Source organism: Candoia aspera, chromosome 2, assembly GCF_035149785.1.
Source record: "Candoia aspera isolate rCanAsp1 chromosome 2, rCanAsp1.hap2, whole genome shotgun sequence".
Taxonomy (NCBI): domain Eukaryota; kingdom Metazoa; phylum Chordata; class Lepidosauria; order Squamata; family Boidae; genus Candoia; species Candoia aspera.
The window spans coordinates 248,343,499-248,368,302 of NC_086154.1; the positions used below are offsets into that span (position 1 = coordinate 248,343,499).

The 24,804-nt window shown below is 38.4% G+C and overlaps 1 protein-coding gene across 2 annotated transcripts in view; it reads left to right on the forward strand.

Moving 5' to 3' along the window:
- The window catches only part of PRLR (prolactin receptor), a 108,842-nt gene that overhangs the window by 55,144 nt on the left and 28,894 nt on the right, over positions 1-24,804 (forward strand). The window contains exons 3-4 of one of the 2 annotated variants that reach the window (XM_063295754.1): positions 16,799-16,948; positions 19,958-20,068. In XM_063295754.1, the coding sequence (XP_063151824.1) occupies positions 19,999-20,068 (70 nt within the window). In that variant the 5' untranslated portion in view covers positions 16,799-16,948; positions 19,958-19,998. Of the gene's footprint in view, positions 1-16,782; positions 16,949-19,957; positions 20,069-24,804 lie in introns of those variants that run through there. The other variant, XM_063295755.1, reaches the window with a different exon arrangement.

Sequence of the window (24,804 nt, forward strand, 5' to 3'; positions counted from 1 at the left end):
AGCTTTTGATTTTTAAATTTTGTAGCTAGTTTGAAAACTTGCTGGAGTAGAAAGGACAGTCCCAGAGAATCATATCTGGGACTGAGATGTTCTGCAGTACAGTACTTACACTATTTAAAAAAAACCCAATAATTTAAAAAAATTAAAGGAACGTAACTACACTGGACTTTATCTTCATGTAGTACATATTAGATTCTGTGAAGATTACAGCATATCAGATGCTGAGCAATTTTATATGCAAAATCTACAACAGGAGCACATTCTTCACAGAGAACCTTTGAAGGTTCCAGTTTTTGCATATTAGAGTTTCTACCAAGAAGATCCTTCTTTATCTGAAAAAATTCCTCTGGAGAACATTGAGCAGAAACAATAATAGAAAGGGTTTAGCTGTGGTTGCTTATATTTCTCATCAGACTTCAACTACAGTATTTGTGTTCTTCAAATTATTTCCTTCTATCCCAGTAAAGAAAATGTGACCCAGAGTTGCTCCAGCTATAAAATGGGATAAGTTCATAGTTTATTGGGCAAATGATGTCTCTTTCTCTCTCCCCCACTTCTAATAAACTTTGAATTATTGATACAGGAATGAACCTCAACCAACCTCTAGCTTGTGTGCTTCCCCCCACTCCTGCTCCAGCATACTCAAAAGGAGTTTGGAAGTCTTCACATCTGTTTTTGATTGACCACCAGTTGTTGTCATATCTCAGACTGGAAAACCTGTGATGAATCTTAGATCGGGTTTACCCACAGAAGCCAACTATGAATTTGTATCATTTTTTTTTAAGATCAGCCACAGACCTAAATCATGATTTATTAAAACAGAAGTAAAGAAACCTGCTTGCAGTCCCACAAAGGAAGGGAAAGCAGGGGAGCTGAAAGGCTCATTTACATAACAAGAAACTAGATTTTACATTCCAAGGCCATTATTGTGTTTATTTTACAGAAGCATTTTTTCCCAGTCTCAAACAAAAAGTCCAGGCAGATGTTAAAAACAATTGTTATTTCAGTAAATAATAAGGGAGGTAGAGTGCAGCATAGGAAAACTGTCACTGAAAACAGACTCTTTAAATCAAGGCTTGAACAAATTGTTGACCTTTCATTCTGTGTGAAAGTCACTCTTTCATAAAAATTGAAACCCACACCTGCAAATTAGTTGCCTGGCTACCTCCTGCCAGGCTTCAGTGTCCTCATTTAGCAAGATGGCCACATGCTCTAACATGTGACTGGATTGGAGTCTAAACTGGACCCCCATTCCATGGGATTTAAAAGAACATAGGACACCTTTGGTTTAAATCAGTGTTTCTCAATCTCAGTGACTTTAAGATGTGTGAACTTCCAGAATTCCCCAGCCAGCATGTTTAAATGATTCAGTAGCTTTAGTCCCTTCCCCAACACCAGGCATGTTAGGCTATCATGGCCAGAGTTTCAGAACAGCATAGCTGTTGACCATACTGTCTTAGATCTCTGGGGGTTGTCATCTCAATAACTCAGAAAAGGATCAAGCTGGACAAAGCTGATCTAAGCAATCTACTGCCTCTAGATGAAAAGAAGGGAGATATTTTTCAAAGCTGTTTTTCAGCCAAGAGGAGACATGGAGGTACCATTTATTTGGTGTAGAAAAAAGGATTGAAAAACCTCTCTTCTCCTGAGTTTTTCTCCACACCTTATTTTGTAAAATAGTAAAACAAAAAACACTTAGGAAACTCTATGTAATTGAGCATCATATGGACATCTCAGACAACGTACTACTTTGGGAGAACAGTATGTCAATCCAAAGATTTAGTGATTGAGTGCTAAGTTATAGGGCTCCAGTGCAAACTGGGTCATTTATTATGACCTTTGCTTGAATTATTGAAAATTACTTGAACCCATAACTCAAGAAATAATCCTTTCCACTAACAGTTTTTTCCTACATTCCTTCACCTCTGGCCTCAATGGTTGCTATGGCAAAGTTTGTAAAGCTTCAATAAACATTCTCTCACTGAAAGTTCATTCGGTATATTTGTGGTTGAGAGTTAAGCACAAAGATCCAAAGTCCCATAATAAGTTCTAGGCAGTAAATGGAGTGAGTCAAGACCACTTAGTACTACAAGAAAAACAACGCAATGCAATGCAATTTGTTGTTACTGTATTCTGAAAATTATTGTAAACCATCAAACCTTGTATAAAAGCAAACTGAAATTCTATGATTCTTCCAGTATACCATTATCCATTCTCCCTTTGAGTGTTCTTAGAGTAGGCAGTCTTGTGCCTTGCAGATTTTTGGGATAAAACTCCTACAATCCCTTTGCCGTTGATCACAATAAATGAAGTTAAAAATAAATGGAAACCACCACATGTATCTTAGATATCTTCCTTGGCTGATAGGGAAAATGCTTGTTGAAGGACCCTAGGTGTGTTGTTTTTGTTTCCATTTTTTAAGTAGAAAAGAGAGAGGTTTTCATAGAGATACATGTTTAAAGAAGAGACTGAGTTTAAAAAAAAAGCTTGCTTCCTTTAACTTTGTTCCTGGCTATTCTAACTATGTCTGTGTTGCCTATAAGACCTGATGTTTCACCATTTTTCCTCTTTTTATTCTTTCCAACCTCTTCTGAAACCTTTATAATTCAATGTTTATGAGGCTGGACATGTCAAAAGGCCATTGTGTATAATAGCTTTTCAAATATCTGACAGCAGGCACTGGCCTCTAGGGAACTGTTCACTCTAAGTCAAAGTTGCACAGTTAATTATGTTGTAAGTATACTCCAAATAGAACCAAAGATGCAAACAGCACATGCTTGAACATATGGTTTGGTTGTGTTAGTTGTTGTGGTTAAATTTGTGTCACCAGTGTTACTTTATGTACCTCCTGTCTTTGATTGCAAAACACATTCAGAGACATTACTCATGAGGTATCATCATTATGTCCCATGCTTGTCATAAAATAACAAAGAATGACTCAAATGTGATAATAGAATTAAAAATACACGTTAATAAAACTACTAAAAACCATTAGAGGTAAACAACTGTTTTGCAGTAAGTGCATAGTGGAATTGCTATGGAAACTCTTTTCTTCCCCTGCGAATCTGTTATTTTGGGGGGGGAAATCTTTTTTATTGGTTAGCTTTGTAGAAAATTGGAAGATTGGAGATCTTTCATCATCATCTTCTTCATTAGAGATGTAAGAAATTTGCATCCATACCCCACCTCTGTGTCACTGTTGACTTGCCAATGGTGATACGTAATGTTTTTCAGTATCAGTTCTCCATCTATACAATATAGTTCATGGGGGAAAAATAGTGATGTTCTGACATGGTTGCTGTGAATGTATGAATATTGTAAGGATGCTGAAAGTTTAAAAGACGTACGATGCATAAGGATGACTAGTTTAGAAACTAGTATGCTGTTTTCTTCTGATGTTTGTATCAAATAACCTTTCTGCACAGGACAAATCAGGCTAAATTGCCTGAGACTTTTACTTCCCTTCACATGAACACAGTGAAGAAGACGTCTTCACTATACACAAAGGCACTGATTACATGTTCAGGGGAGGCACACACATGGAAGTACTATCAACTAACCATGCTCTGTTTGTAATGTTTGGGCAAAAGGCTCAATTTCTTATCATTCCTCTCAACTTTATGGCAGGGTGTTCAAGGCAGCATAAACTTAGCAATAATAATTTCAGTCCCCACCCCTGACCTGATACAGCCTCCCCAGAATGTTTGTTAAAGGAGCAGGAGGAAGAATTGTAAGAGTGCAACTGAAGGATCCATCGTGATAGCTGTTCTCACCATGTTCCAAAGGGACATTTTCCCTTTCAGACTTGTAGCGATTGCCCATTCATTCATAGGAGAGAAGCTAAAAGCAATGGACCATTTTGCGAAGGGGCGTAGGGCCAAGGAGAAAAGAGTCCAGTGAACAACTGTCTTTTTCAGAATACTGTGAGGACACAAAACTAATAGCTTTGTTTTCTGAATAGCTTATTCTATGATAGGGATAAGCAAAGAGATAGTGAATTAGCTCTTGCCATAAACTGCCATAAATGGGAACAGAGAAAGGCAAACCAGGCACTGCTTGCTTGCTTTATGATCTGGGAGAGATGTCTTAGGATAAAGAAGAAATTCTAAAGCAACGTTTCTCAACCTTGACAACTTGAAGATGTGTGGACTTCAGCTCCAGAATTCCCCAGCCAGCCAGGGGAAGGGCAAGAAAACCTAGTGCTTCAGAGGCTGGTTTATTCAGTTATTTATTTAAAACCATTATATATCCATTTTTCAGGTGAACAAATTTCTGAAAAGCTTTACAAAACTTTATGTAATTGCTTTCTCAGAGCCTGGAGAGGAGGGTGACCATTTGCAGAATATCTGCACTTTCTTCCCTCACCAGGAAAATGAGTAGCTGTCTCTCTAGCACATCAACAGGTGGTTGGCAAAAAATCAAGAAATGTCTACCCTAATGAACCTAGAGAAAAATTAGGTACTAAAGTGACTGTATCCAGTCACCAAGAACCCAGCCCCTTTTCCATTTCAGTAAATCTCATTAAAGAAGATTTGATGAGAAACTTGCTGTTTAGTTGTTTAGCAGCTGCCAAGGATTTGATGCTCCAAAGTCATACAGCCACAGGCTTCATACTATGCAACAAATATATTGATTTGTTTGCTTTTTATTTAACACATATGTGCCTCGCTGCAATCAATTCACTTCCCAGCAGAAAACAAACTGAAAACATCCAGGGTTAGTTTAAGAGCAAAACTTTATAACAGTAAAATAAAATTTAAAAAAAACTAAACTAAAAATAAAAACAAAAACAAAAGATGGCCCTGAAGAGAAATAGAACATATTCTAAAGAGCCTGAGTGAGTTTTAAAATTAATAAATAGCTAGCTTCTGGATCTTTGTACACTGGTCTGGCCTCCTGCTTTGGCTTAGTGGCTTTATAGTTTTTGCTGCCATCACCTGTCTTTGAGGGGCCTCCTTCCCCTAATGCAGGTGTGTAAGAGAGATGAGGCTCTCACTACCTGAGCTCCCTTATTGGTGATTAAAAGGTAAACAGTGATTTTACTATTCTTGAGCAGTATTGGTATTTAAATTATTATTTATGACTATATTAAATTATTGATGGTCACACAGTCAGCCAGATGTTTAGACTGGTTTTGGCATTTTTATCCACCTATTGAGTCCTTCCCAAGGACCTGGGATAGGCAGATGTTGTTGTTTGATGGTGTTAAAGGTATCATCGTAGGATGTAAGCTGTTCCAAGTAAAGCTGCCTTTTGCAATTGACTGATGGTGATATTGTCAATGCCGGTGGTGTTCAAGTGGTGCTCCAGATTTTTGGGATTGCACCCAAAGGTGCCTATTACTACTGGTACTATCTTTGTTTTCTTTTGCCACAGTCATTCTATTTGCAGGTATTTTGTGATTTTCTGTAGTTCTTTCTCTTCTATTCTGCCGTCTCCAGGTATTGCAATGTCCACTATCCAAACTTTTTCATCTTTCTTATCAACAATTGTTAAATCTGGGGTGTTATGTGGCAGGTGCTTGTCTATTTGAACTCTAAAATCCCAGAGCACTTTAGCTTTTTCATTTTCTATTACTTTGTCTGCTTTGTGGTCCCACCAGTTCTTGCTTGCAGACAAATGGTATTTCTTGCAGATATTCCAATGCACCATTGTTGCTATTTTGTCATGCCATTGTTTGTATATTATTATTATTGTTGTTGTTGTTGTTATTATTATTATTATTTGAGAGGCACTGCAATCTTTTACACTTCCTTCTTCAATAATCTCAGATTATTCCTTGTACCATATCAATGTAAGGTAGTGGGGTTTACTAAATGTTATACTATAAAATATAGACAGCTTTTCAAGCTTCTAGCCATTGGGAGACCTGAAAGAACAGGTTAGGGATAGTCATGGAGAAGATCTATCTAGGAGTTGAAAATAACTTGATGGCACATAATCAATTTCAAACTTCTAAAATTTACAAAATTAAGATCAGTCACTTTTAGGTGTATTTTAGATACATGAGTGTAATGTGAAGAACCCCCCTTCATCAACCTTTCCCAACTTTTAATCATGTTTGTTGAGAATTTTGGGTACTGAAGCTCAACACATCCGGAAGGCACCAAGCTGGAAAAGACAGCCTTGCATAATTACATAATATTTCTTTCTTAATAAAGCTGCAGGATAGAATTCTTACAGAAAGCAAACTTGTACATATTAAACACCACAATAGACAAAAATATGGCCCCACTGACTTCTGTAGCACAAAGCTCTGGAAACATATTCTGAGATGACCTACAATTCTCAGATTGGACTCACATAGTACAGTACAAAAGCTGGAGTGGGGTTGCTTAGTTTGTAATTCAGCACATTGCAGGTACCAAGCCCATTCCCTTAGCATTCTACATGAGCAGGACATCACCTTATTCATTCATTTATTTATTTATATTAAAAATTTACAGTAGTAAATACAACACAATATAGGTCATTTGCCTAAGCATTGCATATGTGAATCAAGCAATTATGTTTTAGTAACCAGGTTTGGCTTCAGCAAAGGATTGTTACCTTGTCGTGGTGCTGGAGCTTGAGCACCTCAATGATGCCATGAGCTAAACCGTGAAGGGCCACCCAAGACGGGAAGGTCATGACAGAGAGGTCAGACTAAATGCGATCCCTGGGGAAGGTAATGGCAACCCACCCCAGTATTCTTGCCGTGAAAACTAAATGGATCACTACAACCAGAGATATGTCGGTATACCATTGGAAGATGAGACCCCCAGGTCGGAAGATAGTCAAAATGCTACTGGGGAGGAACAGAGGATGAGTTCAACTAGCCCCAGACGTGATGACGCAGCTAGCTCAAAGCCGAAAGGACAGCTAGCAGCTGATGGTGCTGGTGGTGAACGGCGAATCCGATGTTCTAAGGATCAACATGCCATTGGAACCTGGAATGTAAGATCTATGAGCCAGGGCAAATTGGATGTGGTTATTGGTGAGATGTCAAGATTAAAGATAGACATTTTGGGCGTCAGTGAACTGAAATGGACTGGAATGGGCCACTTCACATCAGATGACCACCAGATCTACTACTGTGGACAAGAGGACCACAGAAGAAATGGAGTAGCCTTCATAATTAATAGTAAAGTGGCTAAAGCAGTGCTTGGATACAATCCAAAAAATGATAGAATGATCTCAATTCAAATTCAGGGCAAGCCATCTAACATCACACTGATCCAAATATACGCCCCAACCACAGATGCTGAAGAAGCTGAAGTAGAGCAGTTCTATGAGGATCTGCAGCACCTACCGGACAACACGCCTAAAAGAGATGCTATTTTCATCACAGGAGACTGGAATGCTAAGGTGGGCAGTCAAATGACACCTGGAATTACAGGTAAGCATGGCCTGGGTGAACAAAACGAAGCAGGACATAGGCTGATAGAATTTTGCCAAGACAACTCAATGTGCATAACAAACACTCTCTTCCAGCAACCTAAGAGACAGCTTTATACATGGACTTCCCCAGATGGACAACACCGAAATCAGTGGCACTCATTTCACATGCCAGTAAGGTAATGCTCAAGAACCTGCAAGGTAGACTTCAGCAACTCATGGAGCGAGAATTGCCAGATGTACAAGCTGGGTTTAGAAAAGGCAGAGGAACTAGGGACCAAATTGCCAATATCCGCTGGATAATGGAAAAAGCCAGGGAGTTTCAGAAAAACATCTATTTCTGTTTTATTGACTATTCTAAAGCCGTTGACTGTGTGGACCATAACAAATTGTGGCAAGTTCTTAGTGGTATGGGGATAACAAGTCATCTTGTATGCCTCCTGAGGAATCTGTATAACGACCAAGTAGCAACAGTAAGAACAGACCACGGAACAACGGACTGGTTTAAGATTGGGAAAGGAGTACGTCAGGGCTGTATGCTCTCACCCTACCTATTCAACTTGTACGCAGAACACATCATGCGACAAGCTGGGCTTGAGGAATCCAAGGGTGGAGTTAAAATCTCTGGAAGAAACATTAACAATATCAGATATGCAGATGATACCGCTTTGATGGCTGAAACTGAAGAGGAACTGAGGAGCCTTATGATGAAGGTGAAAGAAGAAAGTGCAAAAGCTGGCTTGCAGCTAAACCTCAAAAAAACCAAGATTATGGCAACCAGCTTGACTGATAACTGGCAAATAGAGGGAGAAAATGTAGAAGCAGCGAAAGACTTTGTATTTCTAGGTGCGAAGATTACTGCAGATGCTGACTGCAGTCAGGAAATCAGAAGACGCTTAATCCTTGGGAGAAGAGCAATGACAAATCTCAATAAAATAGTTAAGAGCAGAGACATCACACTGACAACAAAGGCCCGCATAGTTAAAGCAATGGTGTTCCCCGTAGTAACATATGGCTGCGAGAGCTGGACCATAAGGAAGGCTGAGCGAAGGAAGAGAGATGCTTTTGAACTGTGGTGTTGGAGGAAAATTCTGAGAGTGCCTTGGACTGCAAGAAGATCAAACCAGTCCATCCTCCAGGAAATTAAGCCAGACTGCTCACTTGAGGGAACGATATTAAAGGCCAAACTGAAATACTTTGGCCACATCATGAGAAGACAGGACACCCTGGAGAAGATGCTGATGCTAGGGAGAGTGGAGGGCAAAAGGAAGAGGGGTCGACCAAGGGCAAGGTGGATGGATGATATTCTCGAGGTGACGGACTCATCCCTGGGGGAGCTGGGGGTGTTGACGACCGACAGGAAGCTCTGGCATGGGCTGGTCCATGAAGTCATGAAGAGTCGGAAGCGACTAAACGAATAAACAACAACAAAACCGGGTTTGGGGTTATGTGAATTCAGCCATAGAATTGGAAGGAGTTTTGTAGACCTTCGGGTACAATACTTTGCTCATAGCATGAAATCCAAAGGAGGAGGAGCAACTAACAGAAATGGATGGCTGTCTGCCCATTGCTTAAAGATCTCAGGGAAGGTGAATCCTTTGTCCTAGTAGCTACTTATTTGCTGGTCTGTAAGCATTTCTCTCCTGCTTTTTATAGCCTTAAGAACAAACCTCAAATTAGATTTGTGTTTCATGGCTAAAAACATTTAAAAGCAAGTTTAAAACAATTTTAAAATAATTATTCAGTTTAGCTAAAGAAGCTAAACATCTTCATATCAAGATGTTTGTCTTATGTACAACGAAAGTATGCTTCCTGTTATGTAAGTCTGTTAGATCTAGTCCTTCCTCTTGTGCAGTAGAAGATCTTTTGCCCACTTCTGTGCAATGGTTGTCAAATATTTAAATAATATTTTCAGTGATACATTTGGAGGGATTCTTCACATGATGCAGCAATCAAATATGACAGAAGGTTGGTTCAGACTTTAAGTTTATAGCCAATCAACCTATACCAGCAGTATCCACAATCAATTTAGTTCAAGAGTTTCTGCTAGGAGGTGATGTAGTATTAACCCTGCAATCTTCTCCAATCTGTTTGCACTGAAGAAATGTTAGGACTACAGGTAGTCCTCACTTAATGACCACAACTGGGACAGGAATTTTGGTTGCTAAGCAAAACAGTCATTAAACAAATCCAACCCAATTTTACAACTTTTTTTGTGGCGGTTGTTAAGCAAGTCCCTGTGGGTGTTAAGCAAACCACTTGATCGTTAAGTGAATCATATGGTTCCCCATTGATTTTGCTTGCCAGAAGCCCGCCTAGAAAGTCAGAAAAGGCAATCACGTGGCCATGGGACACTGAGATGGTCATAAATAGAACTGTAAACTGCCCAGAGTCACTTGTGAGATGGGCGGTACAGAAATGTGAGAAATAAATAAATAAATAAATAAAAAACTAGTTGCCAAGCAAATCATGATCACGTGACCACGGAGGTGCTATGACAGTCATAAGTGTGAGAACTGGTGATTAAGTCTTTTTTTCAACACCATTGTAAGTTTGACCTGTCACTAAACAAATGGCTGTTAAGTGAGGACTGCCTGTCCAATCCCCAGAGAACAAACTAGAGTAACTAAGGGTGAAAGATACTAGGAGCACAGTTCCCCAATTGCTTATTGAAGATTCAACTCATCTGTAGTGCAGCAATGCAATGACTGTGGGTATTTGCTGCTGTGATAGACAATATTGCCTGTGTGTGTATGTGGAGGTATCACAAGATTTTTGTCAGACCTTAACAGCCACTCACAATCAAGAAAGCTAGATGCTTACAAGTCTTGTTATTTGAATTTATTGAAAGGAAAAGGGATTAGGATACTGAATCCTGAAAACTGGATATGTGTATTTTAGCACCATGTATTAGGAAGTACTTTCTAACTGCCTCTTGGCAAGGAGGAGGTATTGCTACCCATGTGTCTGATAAGGAAAGATTGTACAGATGTTCTGGCCTCACAAACCACCATTCTAGTTCCCAGATTGAGAGAATTCTATTACAGATTGGAAGTAATTTGACCAGCTTATATTCTGATAAACAAGTGTTCAGTGACTAGCTATTCATTTTTGCTGTCACATACTACATCATCTCAAAATTCCAAATGTGCCATCAGGGCAAAAAGGTTGGATTCTGGCTCTCAGATCCAGTCTGCAAAAATCCAGATGACCACTAGATGACAGCAAAGGGTTCAATTTTTTGTGTGTCTATGCTGCCATCTAGTGGTCATATGAATTTTGTGGCCAGATCCAGTTGTTCTTCAGTCCTTTCTGACACTTTGTGACTCAGTGGACATCAGTTTGCTATCAGCAATGCTTCTTGAGCTCTTGAAGGTTCATGTTTCTGTCTTCAGTGATGGTATCCAGCCACCTTGTCTTCTGTTGGCCTCTTTTCCAATTGCCTTAGATTTTTCTAAGCATTAGAATCTTCTCCGATGACTTTTGCTTTCACATGGTATTTCCAAAATATTCAAACTTAGTGCTTCTAGTGAGCATTATGGTTTTACTTTATCTAGTGTTGGTTGAATTGCTATTCCTGTAGTCCAAGGTATTTTCAATAATTTTCTCCAGCAATTCAGAGGCATCAATTTTCTTTTGTTCAGCCTTTCTGATGATCCACCTTTCATAGCCACATGCCACACATGGGAAAATGGCAGTCTCAACAATACCTACTTTAGTTGACAGGTGATGCCTCTTCATTAATACTTTGCCTAGATCTGCCACAGACTTTCTTCTTAGTAGCAGATAACTCTTTACTTCATAACTACAGCTGCTTTCCATGTGAATTTTTGTCAAAGAAGATAATGTCTATTATAACTTCAGCTTCTTCTCCATCTGTTATATTTGGTTAGCATTGCTTGTTCATACCATCTTAGGGATTTTTTTTTTTACTATTCAGCAGATGACCACTGTTTTCTTTCACCTTCAGCAGGAGGTGACAGAATGTAACTTTGGTGCATTCCTTTCCTATTTTTTAAATATTTAGTTACTTCATGTTTCTTTCTAACAGTTACTTCCTGATCATAATACAGTTTCTAATTGGCAGATGAGGTAGCCTGGGTACACTCGTGTTTTTAAGGGCCTCCCTATAAAATTTTGTTGTAGTTACCATAGTCAAAAGCTTTTGTATAATTAGCAAAGCATAAAGAGATGTTATCCTGGAACACCTTTGCCTTTTCCATTTTCCACTGGAAAATGTCTTCTGAATCCAGTAGGTCTGGCAATTCTCATTCCATTATTGTTGAAATCTAGATTGTAAAATCTTGGTAGCATGTGAGATGTGGGATGTTTTGGTAATTTGGACACTTTTTAGCACTGCCCCTTTTTTTAATCCTGGAATATAAACCGTGTTTTTTTTCCTCCTAATCCTTTGGCCATTGCTGTGTTTTCTATGCCTGTGTACAAACTACATGTAGCACTTTACTAGATCTAGGATCCCTAATTAACCATTGGAAAATTATACAATCCAGTAACAAGTGCATCATGAAAATCTGCAGTTTTATATTTCAGCCTTAAGAACAATTTTTGCAAATTAAATTTAAACCACTTTATAAGCCTCTTACTCACTGTATTGATTTTTATTCATTTGTATTAGAGAACTACAAAGAAGCATTTCTGCTTTAAATTAGCATCCTGGCAAGTGTATGTTTTACATTTAGATTATATAACAGCATTCAAACAAGAAGTATTTTAAACCTTATGTGTACCTTAGGTCATCTTTGCCACAAACACAAAATCGTGAATTTATTGACATTTCTAAGAAATTTTGATAATGTTCCCTGCTTGTTTATACTCATTCATCTTCTTCCCAAGCCTTTCTCCTGTACTCCAAACGCTTAGAGCAGGGTTTTTCAGCCAGGGATCCATGGAACCCCAGGGTTCTGCAAGAGGTCACTAGGGGTTCCCTGGGAGATCCTGATTTATTTAAAAAATTATTTCGAATTCAGGCAACTTCACATTAAAGAGTAGGTTTCATTATTTTCAGTTTAAGAACACTGTTAATGCATATATACAGGCCTACCCAGGAAACGAATACAATAATTTGGTAACTTCTGGCCTATATTTGACCCCGCAGGGGTTCTCTGAGGCCTGAAAAATATTTCAAGGGTTCCTCCAGGGTCAAAAGGTTGAGAAAGGCTGCCTTAGAGCAAAGCTTTAGGCACATATGCTTGGAAATAAGCTCCAATGAGACTTACAGTGTAGCTTTACCCTTGTTTACACAGAGATAAATTCTACTGGATTCAGTAGAACTTACTTCCTAGTAAGTACTGCAATTGTAGTTTGAGGTAATTATGTATAGGGTTTTCTACTCTTTTCAGAACCCTTCTCTACCATGAATAGAATAATGAGAGATCCACGTCATATGCACCCTTTAAAGCTTTATTTTGTATAGCTCATAATTTCCTCACAAAGAATCATGGGAATTGTCATTGGATGAGATGCTAAGGATGAACCCTTTGCCTGAGTTCAACCATTGTCCTAATCCAGAATATTTTTTTCAAAATGCCCGATCAGCAGCCTATTGGGGTCCCCATAGCTCCCCAGGAAAAAGAAACAGGCTTTTGTGGGGGGCATTGAAGGAATGGGGGAGGGATTGCATAAACCACAATTAACTGAGTTTAGATTTTACACTGAGCCATTAAACATGGTTTACAAATTACACAGTATGCTAACTAATTACTAAAGAAATATTATGTGAGCCAGACCATAGACATCTGTTATTCCATGAAAATTAATTAATTAATTTATTATTCAAATTTAGCCACCGCCCATCTCCCCCAAAAGAGGGGGAGATTAAAAATTAAAAGTAAAGGCCTACTTTGAAAGATAGAATAATTCATTTTGTATCCTATACCCTGTAACATTAAATCTGTAGTCTGGATTTGTCCATCTCTCCTTCTTGCAAATATTTTCTGTGTGTTTTTTATAGTAATTTGATTAAACATTACAATTAAAAAGATACAAACTAATACAAACTAAGAAAAATAAAAGAAAAAAAGAAAAAACAGAAAGTGAAAAAATAGAAAGAAAAATAAAAAGAAAGAAAAAATAAGAATATAGTAAAGAAAAGAAATATTTAAAGAAATTACTTCCCCCTTCATCACAAAGTATAAACAATTTTAGTAACTTATCACCTTCTCTTAAAATACAACAAATGATCATTCTTCCCATATCTCATCTCTATAAACAAATCCTTAAAACTTCATCGTTCAGTCTTGATCAGCAAAAGTCCATTAAGGCATACCAGAGATAACAACGTATCTATTTTAATCTTGATCAAATAGATGAACTTTAAATTCCTTCCTTTTACTTTTAACAATCTTGATCTTTAATCCCTTCAAATAATGTCCTAAAGCTTGATTTCTTTTCATTTTTTCTTTGGCCCTTCTCACAAAATTCTTCAAAACTTTAACAAGTTTCTTTTGTAAATCCAATATAGAAAAGTTATCCAAGTCATTCTTTCTGTTTGTTATTTGTATATTCCTTTTAATGATTAAGACATCAGCCAGTTTCATTTGTAGGTCCAGTGTAGCGTCTCTTTCCATATCATTCTTGTATCCTGTCATTTTTAAATCCACTTTCAGATCAGTTCCAGTCTTGTCCAGTAAAACTTGTTCCTCTACCATAATGTCTTTAAAAGACAGTATGTCCTTAATGGCAGACACTCTTAAAATTAATTTCTGAGTTCATTGTTCACAAATATCCTTCAGTACATCCAATAGTAAAGTATTTTGCTCCATTCTGTATTACTAAATCAAATTTAAGTGTTCTTCTCCTTTACTTGTAATCTTTAGTTCCTTCTGGTTCCCTCTAGTGTCCAACCTTCAAAGTCCTATCCTAGCATTTTCCCATGGAAAGGATTCTTATAATTAATTTCAAAATCTAATTTCAAATCCATCTGGACCCTTAGTCCATTTGTATCTTTCTAAAATCAAATTTTTAATCACCCTTTTGCTGTTTATTCCAGAAGAAAAAATTTAAGTCCTTAAACTTATATTTAAAACTTCTTTTGTTAAGGACTGAAAGAAAGTCACCCAGTGCTGTAAAACTTGTCATTCCAAAGGTTCCTAATAGCTAAAATGCAATGAGCAAGCAATTTCCAAAAGTGATTAGAAAGGGAAGTATGCAAACCCACTGTCCATAAAGGCACCGACCGGGGTTTGGGCAAACTTGGCATTCCCTCATCTCCCAGAGCTCTAAACCCTCCAGAGACCACTGCTTTGTGGTCTCCCCACAAGGAGGAACTATCTGGAGCACTTGTGGGTGATCCAAAGTCCCCTCCTTGTCCAGAGAGGAATCTCAAAGAGCTGGTCTGTTCACCAGTTCTTCATTCTGCCACAGTTGTTGGCTCCGCTCTCAGCGGAGCCATCTTCAGTTCGCCATTTCTTCCCTGCAAGTGCTGTGTAAGTCTTTTTGACAGTTTTGACTGTGATGGGTATTAAACAAGATTGAATAATTTGTGAAGTTGCACAACATTCATTCATTTCTGTAGAACCTTATGCAGGAAATATTCCTGACTGAGCTTGCCCCAGGATTGATATTGCAGTAGCACAGCATCTATCAAGGTGAAATTTGGCAATTCTTAGGTATTCCCAAAATCTAGACAACCCTTAGATTGCAGCAAAGAGAAAACCTTTTGCTGCCATCAAGTGATCATCTGGATTCCTACAGATCAGATATGGTAGCCCAATTAGTACCATACCATAATTTTTTCAATTGTGGAATAAAATGTTTATTCCACTTGAAGATGCTGGAACACCAAGCAGCAAAAAAATGAGTTTGAAAGCAGTTTTGCTGGAAAACAAAATGAAAAACTCTTTGGGGATGTTATTTCAAATAAAACTGGAGAATTCTTTTATAAGGCAAGGTACACCCTGATGGTAACTTTCTTTATTCTAATAGCTTGTGCAGCAGAAGGCAAGGTTTACCCCTAAGCACAATTCCTGGTTTTCAGAAAGAAAAGAGCCTGCCCTGCTGAATCATTTCCAACATCATATCTATTTTATCTGACTCTCATTTAGGAGAAATCCAATTTCTCCTAAATGAGGAGGAAAACAAACTATAGAAATTGAAAGAAGAACAAGTGGCAAAACAATTGGCTGTCTGATATTTGAGTCTGCCGCAGCATTCTTTATTTGGTTAAGGCACAATGCTTATGAATGCAGTTCACCTGAAAACAAGTAAATATTTAAGTTTTGATGGGTGCACAATTCCTTAAGGAAACCATAGATTTGCAGCCAGATCCAACATGTGAATTCTCAGAAGAAAATCTCCTAGGCTTATTCCTAGAAAGATTTTCAATCATCATTTAGGCTGAATCATTATTCTAGCTCTCTGAGTTTACTTGTTTTGATTGATTTATTAGGTTTACATTGGAGCTTTTATTCAGCAGCTCACAGCTGCATACATAGTGCTCCCTCCTCCTATTTTTCCTCTCAGTCACAACTTGTATGCAAGGTTGGGTTGAGGAAGAGTAACCAGCTCAAAGTCACAGGAGAACATCTGTGCCTGAAGTTGGATTACAGTCTGGGTCTCCCCACTTCCCGGCACTTTAACCACAATATCAGTGTTCCTCAACCTTGGCAACTTTAAGCTGTGTGGACTTCAACTCCCAGAACACTGCACTATATGATATTGGCTCTCATTACATCTCATTTTGTCATAGTTTGGGTAGTTTTCTACTTCCTAGCAGGGCCCAAGCATACTCCCGGAAAGAGAAATCTCCAGAACAAGTGGACGCCGCTTACCCTTGCAAATGTTGGACTGCAACTTCCATTTTCTTTCACTCCCAGGTTGACTAGAACTGGGAGCATCTGAAGGTTGACATGTGATCTACCTCTGCCCTACATACCAAAAGTGTATTTTTCAATGCTGAAGTTACATTTTTTACATTTTTGAAATTAGATGATGGCCCACAGGATACCTATCCTCCTCTTCCCCCTCATTTTTTTTTTTTACATAATGCTTATCTAAATGTTCATCCTGAAGATGATTCTGAAAGTTCTTGTAGCACATAGCTGACCTGGCTGGTCTGAAAAAAATCTAAGCAAGCTCCTTGATAGTACATGGATAGAAATCATGGATAGGAATCCCTGAACTATAGACCAGACTTGAACAGCCTTGTTACTAGGCAAGGTGAAAGGACAGAAAATCATCAATTATTTAATTTATTAACCTTTTTATTATGAATGCTCCAGAGAGAGAGAGAGAGAGAGAGAGAGAGAGAGAGAGAAGTGATTGCAAAGTGTTTTGGTTCTGGGACCAAAATTATTTGGTTGGACTCAAGTAGTGTGCTGTTACTGAAGAGTGTGGGAACTATTTGCTCTTCTGCCTCAGGTTACAAAACATCTAGGCTGATTTTTACTAGTTTTGTTTTCAGAAATAAGAAGCCATGATTCTTCAGATGCCTCCATGCAAATGTTTCTCTATCGTGTTTCCTTTCTCTGATAAATCTGCCCAATTTCCTACCAGCTGTCACTGCTTCCTGCCAATGAACAAAGACTGGAGAAGTTGCATCAGATTTATTAGGGTGAGCATAATAGTTGGGATGTAATGGTTGGGATATATTTTCTCAAATGTATTGTTTATTAAGAAAACAAGAAGCAATCCAAGCATGCTTTGTTGGTCTCTGGTGGGCCCAGTTTCATTTTCATTTTCTCCCAACACTAGATTGCTGACCAGGTGCATTGTTCCATAAAACAAAATTAAAATTATTAAGAATTGTGGTCATTTTTACCTGAACAGACATTCATTGATAATGAAGATATCTAAGTGGTGGATAGCTTCTGCCTTTTAGGATCAACCATCAACAGTAAAGGAACAAGTAGTCAAGAAATACTCTGCAGACTAGCACTTGGTAGAGCAGCCATGAAGGCCTTGGAAAAGATATTCAAATGCCAGGATGTGTCTATACTTACAAAGATCAGAACTGTACAAGCTGTGGTATTCCCTGTGACACTTTATGGAAGCCAAAGTTGGACTTTAAAGAAGCAGGACAGGAAGAGTATTGATGCTCTTGACAGTTGGTGTTGGAGAAGACTTCTGAGAGAAGCGTGGACAGCCAGGAAAACAAAGAAATGGATCATCAAACAAATCAACCCAGAGTTCTCATTTGAGGCACAAATGACCAGGCTCAAATTATCCTACTTTGGACACATTATACAAAGACTCAGCTCTCTGGAAAAGGCTCTAATCCTGGGAAAGGTGGAAGGAAAGAGAAGAAGAGGATGACCAGCAGCAAGATGGACGGACTCAGTTACAGTGGTGATGGGGCCATTGGAAGAGCTGAAGGACCAAGTTAGGGACAGATCATCATGGAGAAAATCTATCTATGTGATCTGTAAGAGTCAACAATGACTTGATGGAATGTAATCAGTCATTCAGTCTATCTATCTGAATGGACTTGTCTATTTGCCTTAGTTTAAAACATGCAAGTAGAGTGTAAGGGAGACCTGAAGAACCAGGGATATTCTGATAGCTGAGTAAGATGAGGAACAGCTTGCACTTCACAGGGGCATCTGTAAGGAGGATCAGAAAAGTCAAGATGGCAGCCACAACCATGTGATTGAAACCCTGGCCCTTTTTTATGTGTCATGAGACACTCTGACTTAATCTGAAGGAACAAGAGAATGGCTAGATTTATACATCACACTGTGATTTGTCAGATTTTGGTTAAGTGTGTAGTATGAAAAAATTGTTTAATGGTTTAGCTCAATGTGTGAGCCTAGCTAATGTTGACTTATTCAACAAACCATATTTAAGCATATCGGGGCTTAGTGTGATGTCTAAACCAGGTCAGTGACAGGAAAGGACTGACAATAGCTCTTTGGGAAGGAATAAAAGAGAATCAGCTGGAAGTGTGAGAATGGAGAACTTAAAAATAAATTCTTCCTTTTTAAAGGGGTTTCTTTTGAATCAGGAAAGTGACTTAAAAGGAATTGAGGCACATTAAAAGGATAAAACTATTATTTAAAATACTGCAAGATGAGACAGAAACAGTGTTGGAATGTTCAGGAACATGTAAGCAAATTGGAAAGCAAAGAGGTAATTAGCAACTCAAAACAGAAGTCTCTAAGTGGTCAGATAGAAGAAAAACAATTTGGGAAAGTGCTATTTTAAAAAATAATAATTGCATAGTGAAGATCAGTGTTTGATACCTAATATGGATATAAGTACAATCATCACACCACTCTTTTTTTTAAAAATCCATTCAATCGTGTCCGATTCTCAGAGACTGCCTGGACGAGTCCCTGCAGTTTTCTTGGCAAGGTTTTTCAGAAGTGGTTTGCCATTGCCTGCTTCCTAGGGCTGAGAGAAAGTGACTGGCCCAAGGTCACACAGCTGTCTTCTGCCCAAGGCGAGTCTCCTGGTTTGTAGCCTGATGTTGTAACCACTACACCAAACTGGGTCTCTCACACCACTCTACTCCACTTCATTTCTGTTGTCAGATTAGCCTCCTTCCAATTAAAATGATTAAAATGGAAAAATATACTTCCTTGCAAGAACATTTTATTTCTTCTCACTATAAAAAAATGCTGAAGTGAAGCAGTTACATGCATTCACCTACATCACCACCAAACAGCCTACCCTGCAAGATCCATGAGTGGAGATACAGTACATGTGTCCCTTGCTGTAATACAGTAGTTTAATGCAGGAATTGAAGTCAACCCAGTTTTACAGCTGCTTTGGGAAACTCCAGCCTATTTGCTGTTTGAAGAAAGGTGAGAACCTCTTGAAAAAGAAGCATATGTTAGCCTGGAGAAGATTAAGAGGCAGTGCAAATTTCTGAAGGCCCCTGTCTTCAGAAGATGAAGACCACTTGCTCACTCTCTGTTGCTATGTAGGTTAGGACTACATATGTCTGAATTCTTTCACATTACCACAATGTCCATGATCTAGCACTGCAAAATGTGTATTTTTTGTTGTTGTCTTCAGATCTCCACTAAGGTTTTTCCATCACATCAGCTACTTCTGCTGTAATTTTTTCTCCTAATTAGAATTGTTTGCAGATGTGCTTTTAGCATCTCCCACCATCCTAAACTCATATCTTTAATGTTTCTTGTCTACCCACATGAAGGACTTTGCATTTGTCTCTGCTGAAATTCATCTTGCTCCAACTTGTCAAGGTCCTTCTGTATCTTGATACTGCCCTCTAAAATGTTGATTGTCTCACCACAATATACAGATTGGATAATCATATCTTCTAACCCCACATCCAAGTCATCTATAAATAAGTTGAGCAGCACATGGCCTGTAGTACTGTGCTTGGCAGTTCCCTCCAGTGGGATATGGAACTAGTGACAAACACTCTTTGGGTATGATTGTTCAACCAGCAATGTATCCAGTTAATGGTAGACAGTGCAGCCCACATCGTGCCATTGTTTCTACTGGAATCTCATGAAAAACTTTGTCAAATGCTTAATCAATCCTTTTCAAACTCTTATCAATCCTTTAAACTAACTGAAAAGAATACTTTGAAAATATGTGACATGGAATATGTACCATAGAACAAACAATTATGTCTTGTCCTGTTTCCCAGTGAATTCTAATTTCTTCCTGGAGGTGAAAGAAGACATAGGCATGAAGCTGTGGCAGTCAGTATTGGAAGCATTTATTCTGCTACCTTATCTCAACATACGGCTTGTTGATGGTGAGTGCTCAGTGTTTCTTGCCCATTATGATTATTACAATTTTGAAATTATTTAATGTAGATCTCTTATGACATCATCATGATAATTGGCTCTACTGTTAGCTACTTTTATTTCTAACATTCAGTTGGAATCTCCCACCTTAAAGGGGAGGTTATCTGCCATCCCATTGAAGAAAACTTGATCAGTTCCATAGGAACTATAACTGAGTCATCAACTCCTACCCATACTCTAAATCATCTTAAAGACCATGGTCTAGATGTTCTCTTATGCAGAAGTGCAATAAGTACTACTTGAGATCAGCCTTCTTGGTGCCAGCCCCTTACCTCTGGAATATCCTACCCCAGTAAGGCATTCCTGGGTTATTTATTATTTTTCTAATGCCAAAACATTTTAATTCTCCTGGTATGATTAATATGTTAATACAATAATTTAAAATTTTAAATGCAAGTGTTTCATAGAACCTTTTAAACTCCCCTGCCTGCGGTTATGTTTTCATTGCTTATCTATTGTATTTTTATTTGTTACTATTATATTTCAAAATGTTTATGCTGTGCTTTCAATGTTGTTTTAATGTGGTTGCATAGTTTTTAAGCATAGAAATGTTTAATTTAAGTTTCATTAATTAACAAAACTTGTGTAGATCCTATTTCCCCAATGTTGGCCCCTCCAGAGGTATGGGATGTGGCATGCATCATTTCTGACTTTCAGTCATTCTGGCTGGGCTTGATGGGAGTTAAAGTCCAAAGTATCTCGAGGACCCTTGTTGGAGAAGGCTGCCCTGCAATCTTCTGTTCCACTGAAGGCAGGCACAAATAAACAAAAATGACAAAAACAAAAGTATTAAGTTGAAGACCTAGTGGAAAATATGTCCTTATTGGTAGATTTTTTAAAAAAATCTGTTCAGTCTTGTCTGATTCTCAGAGACTCCTCAGACAAGTCCCTGCAGTCTTCTTGGAAAGGTTTTACAGAAGTGGTTTGCATTGCCTGCTTCCTAGGGCTAAGAGAGAGTGACTGGCCCAAGGTTTTGTGCCTAAGATGGGACTGGAACTCATGGTCTCCTAGTTTCTAGCTAGGTGCCTTAACCACTACACCAGACTGGCTCTCCTATTGGTAGAATACATGTCCCTAATATTTAAAAGGATCCATACTACAAAGTTAAACTGGGTTATAATCTCTCCTACTGTCATACCAGTCTTGGCCTTAGTTAGTTGCCTGCTAATGTCCATGTCTTAACCAGTGTCTTCTGCTGTTTTCCTTTTTGCAAGTATTATTACTTGTTTGCTTGTTAACTCTGAAAGGGGTAGCACTAACAACAGAAGGAGCAGCAATAAACACTCCACTCACCCTCTTCCTTTGGGTAGCTACATGGATTGGGACCAGAGAAAACACAAATAAGCAACAATAAAAAAGATGGGAAACAGGGCCCATAGAAGTCATCTTGACCATTTTTTCTCCCAAATCATGGAACTGAAATGAGAATTATAGCCCCCAAGAAGGGCAAGTTTGGGTACAGATCTCATTTAAACATCGAGCACCATGGAAGAAGTGAGAAATTTAATCTGTTACTAGTAATCTCACTGGACTATTATCTGGAGATGATTTAGCAGTAGTTAGCTATGACAATAAAACAGACCTACCTTTAAAAATTTTTAAATGAATGTTTAAATGTAGATTTCTTTCATATCTTTAGCCAACTTTACACATGCATACACATGTGCAGTTCAAGCAGTGGCATGATCGTTAACAAAGAGCTGATAAATTAAACAACGTAATGAGTAAAAGAAAGGACTGTTAGCCAAATTTAAGCATATATTGAAAAATAAAGTCTTCTCACGTGAAGTCTCACACTAGTCTTCCCCCACTCAATTGGGAAGCCATGCTGTTGAGGGATGATGGGATTTATAGTCCAGCACACCTGAAAAGCATCTGGTTAGGGGAAGCTTAAACTTTAGAAAACAGAAATCTGGCAAAGTGCTGAAGTGAGACAACTGAATACTCTTCATCTGGTGTTGTGTAACCAGAGAAGCTGGGCAGCTGAAAAAAAGGCTTGGTAACTGAAACAAGAACTTAGCAACTGTTCTTCTAATGCCTGCTGGTTCATCTGTTATACCTGATAACCCACCGAGAAAACAGCAGCTGTGCTTTTTACACTGAATATTCTAATTTGTTGCAGGAAAGTTGTACAGCGTTGTACTCTTTCATCTCTAGAGCGTGAAATAAATATATAACACTGAAAGTTTGGTCTGTGTCATGTCTGCCATATTTATAAACTGCCGAAGTATTCAGGATAGCCTGGTTGAGTTTGTTCTTAAAATATTTGGTGATCGGCGTGCCTTTGCTCTGGTAGCTGTTTCATTTGAAGTTCACAAGTTATGTGTCTTTGTTTTAGCTTCACAAACTTCAGGGCTTATCTGGGTTAAGGCCATAGTAAATCGGCTAAGTTTATCTTGAAATTCTAATTTCTAAGTTCTAAGATGAAAACCACAAAAGCATTCACAGACTGGCTTTGTTCTGGTGACATTACTACATTCAGGATTGGCTAATCAGGGTTGGTGTCTTTCATCAGGATACTCCTGAGTAGCTTTATCAGATCCAGCTGTTTCTTGACAGAGCCAAGTTCTTCTACCTACCTCTGTTGTTGTTGTTTTACTGCTCTGTCTTCAGATGAAGGTGTTCTCAAAGGCTGAATTGAGGAGACTCTTGGTCTGGATCAGAATCTGCTGAGTCCAGAACAGGGAAGATATCTAGTTGTTGGCTTGCTTAATTGCTGGGCCCTGGCAGCACAGGATCTCATATATGTGATGCCTGGTCTTGGTCCTTGTCTGAGGAGGACTCTTGGGACCACCCCATGAGAGTCTTAAAAAGGTTGTAGTTATGATAATTTCATTGTTGCCTGGCTTTAAGAATGGATCCAGCCTTTCTGGTCCAAGTCAATTCTTTACCTAGGAGCTGAGGCTAGTGAGGCAGAAACCTTGCAAATGTCTATTCCAAAAATTTGTTGTAATAGTTGTTTGTATTTGAGGCAAATATGCTGGCTAGGGAATTCTGGGTGTTGAAGTCTTAAAGTTGTTAAGGTTGAGAAACATTGCTTTACGTATTCAATTTGAAATTAAAGAACTTCTATTACCCATTTATATTTCTTGTCTGTATTTTAGCAGGGTGGTACTCATTTCTGTATGATGTTATTAGTTTCTAAATAAGAGATTTATTAAGTTTGAAACAAAGATAACTACAAAAAAGCAAAAAACTAAAAAAAATTAAAAAGTGTGAAACACAAGAAAAAGAATTTTCAAAGATTATATAAAGAGGTGACTTCTGACTTTCAACAAGAATATACAGCAATTTCCATAATCAATTCCTTACTCTATATCAAACCAAGATCACATTATTTCTATAAAACATTTGATTAGCACATATTAAATCACTAAATGCAACTGTTCCTTCTCCTTATATTAAAAAAGAAATATATAAATCTCTAAATCAACTCCCCTCCCCCCCAAAACATTTATTTAATTATTTCCTTCCTACCACTATTCTATATATTTCTGTCCACTATAATAAAAATCAAATTATAAAAACATATAAATTGTCTACTTTTATAATTAATAATACTACAACAATCTTAACCTTATTAAACCTAAAAACCAAACAATTATTATTATAACTTATAGATACCTTATAAATCTTCAAAATCAAATCTTAAAAAGAATCCAGTAAGTCTTAATCCAAATCATTAAAGAGAAATGAAATCGTTGTTGTTGTTGTTTATTCGTTTAGTCACTTCCAACTCTTCGTGACTTCATGGACCAGCCCACGCCAGAGCTTCCTGTCGGTCATCAACACCCCCAGCTCCCCCAGGGACGAGTCCGTCACCTCTAGAATATCATCCATCCACCTTGCCCTTGGTTGGCCCCTCTTCCTTTTGCCTTCCACTCTCCCTAGCATCAACATCTTCTCCAGGCTGTCCTGTCTTCTCATTATGTGGCCAAAGTATTTCAGTTTGGCCTTTAATATCGTTCCCTCAAGTGAGCAGTCTGGCTTAATTTCCTGGAGGATGGACTGGTTTGATCTTCTTGCAGTCCAAGGCACTCTCAGAATTTTCCTCCAACACCACAGTTCAAAAGCATCTCTCTTCCTTCTCTCAGCCTTCCTTATGGTCCAGCTCTCGCAGCCATATGTTACTACGGGGAACACCATTGCTTTAACTATGCGGGCCTTTGTTGTCAGTGTGATGTCTCTGCTCTTAACTATTTTATTGAGATTTGTCATTGCTCTTCTCCCAAGGATTAAGCGTCTTCTGATTTCCTGACTGCAGTCAGCATCTGCAGTAATCTTTGCACCTAGGAATACAAAGTTTTTCACTGCTTCTACATTTTCTCCTTCTATTTGCCAGTTATCAATCAAGCTGGTTGCCTTAATCTTGGTTTTTTTGAGGTTTAGCTGCAAGCCAGCTTTTGCAGTTTCTTCTTTCACCTTCATCATAAGGCTCCTCAGTTCCTCTTCACTTTCAGCCATCAAAGTGGTATCATCTGCATATCTGAGATTGTTAACGTGTCTTCCAGCGATTTTAACTCCAGCCTTGGATTCCTCAAGCCCAGCATGTCGCATGATGTGTTCTGCATACAAGTTGAATAGGTAGGGTGAGAGTATACAGCCCTGCCGTACTCCTTTCCCAATCTTAAACCAGTCGGTTGTTCCATGGTCTGTTCTTACTGTTGCTACCTGGTCGTTATAC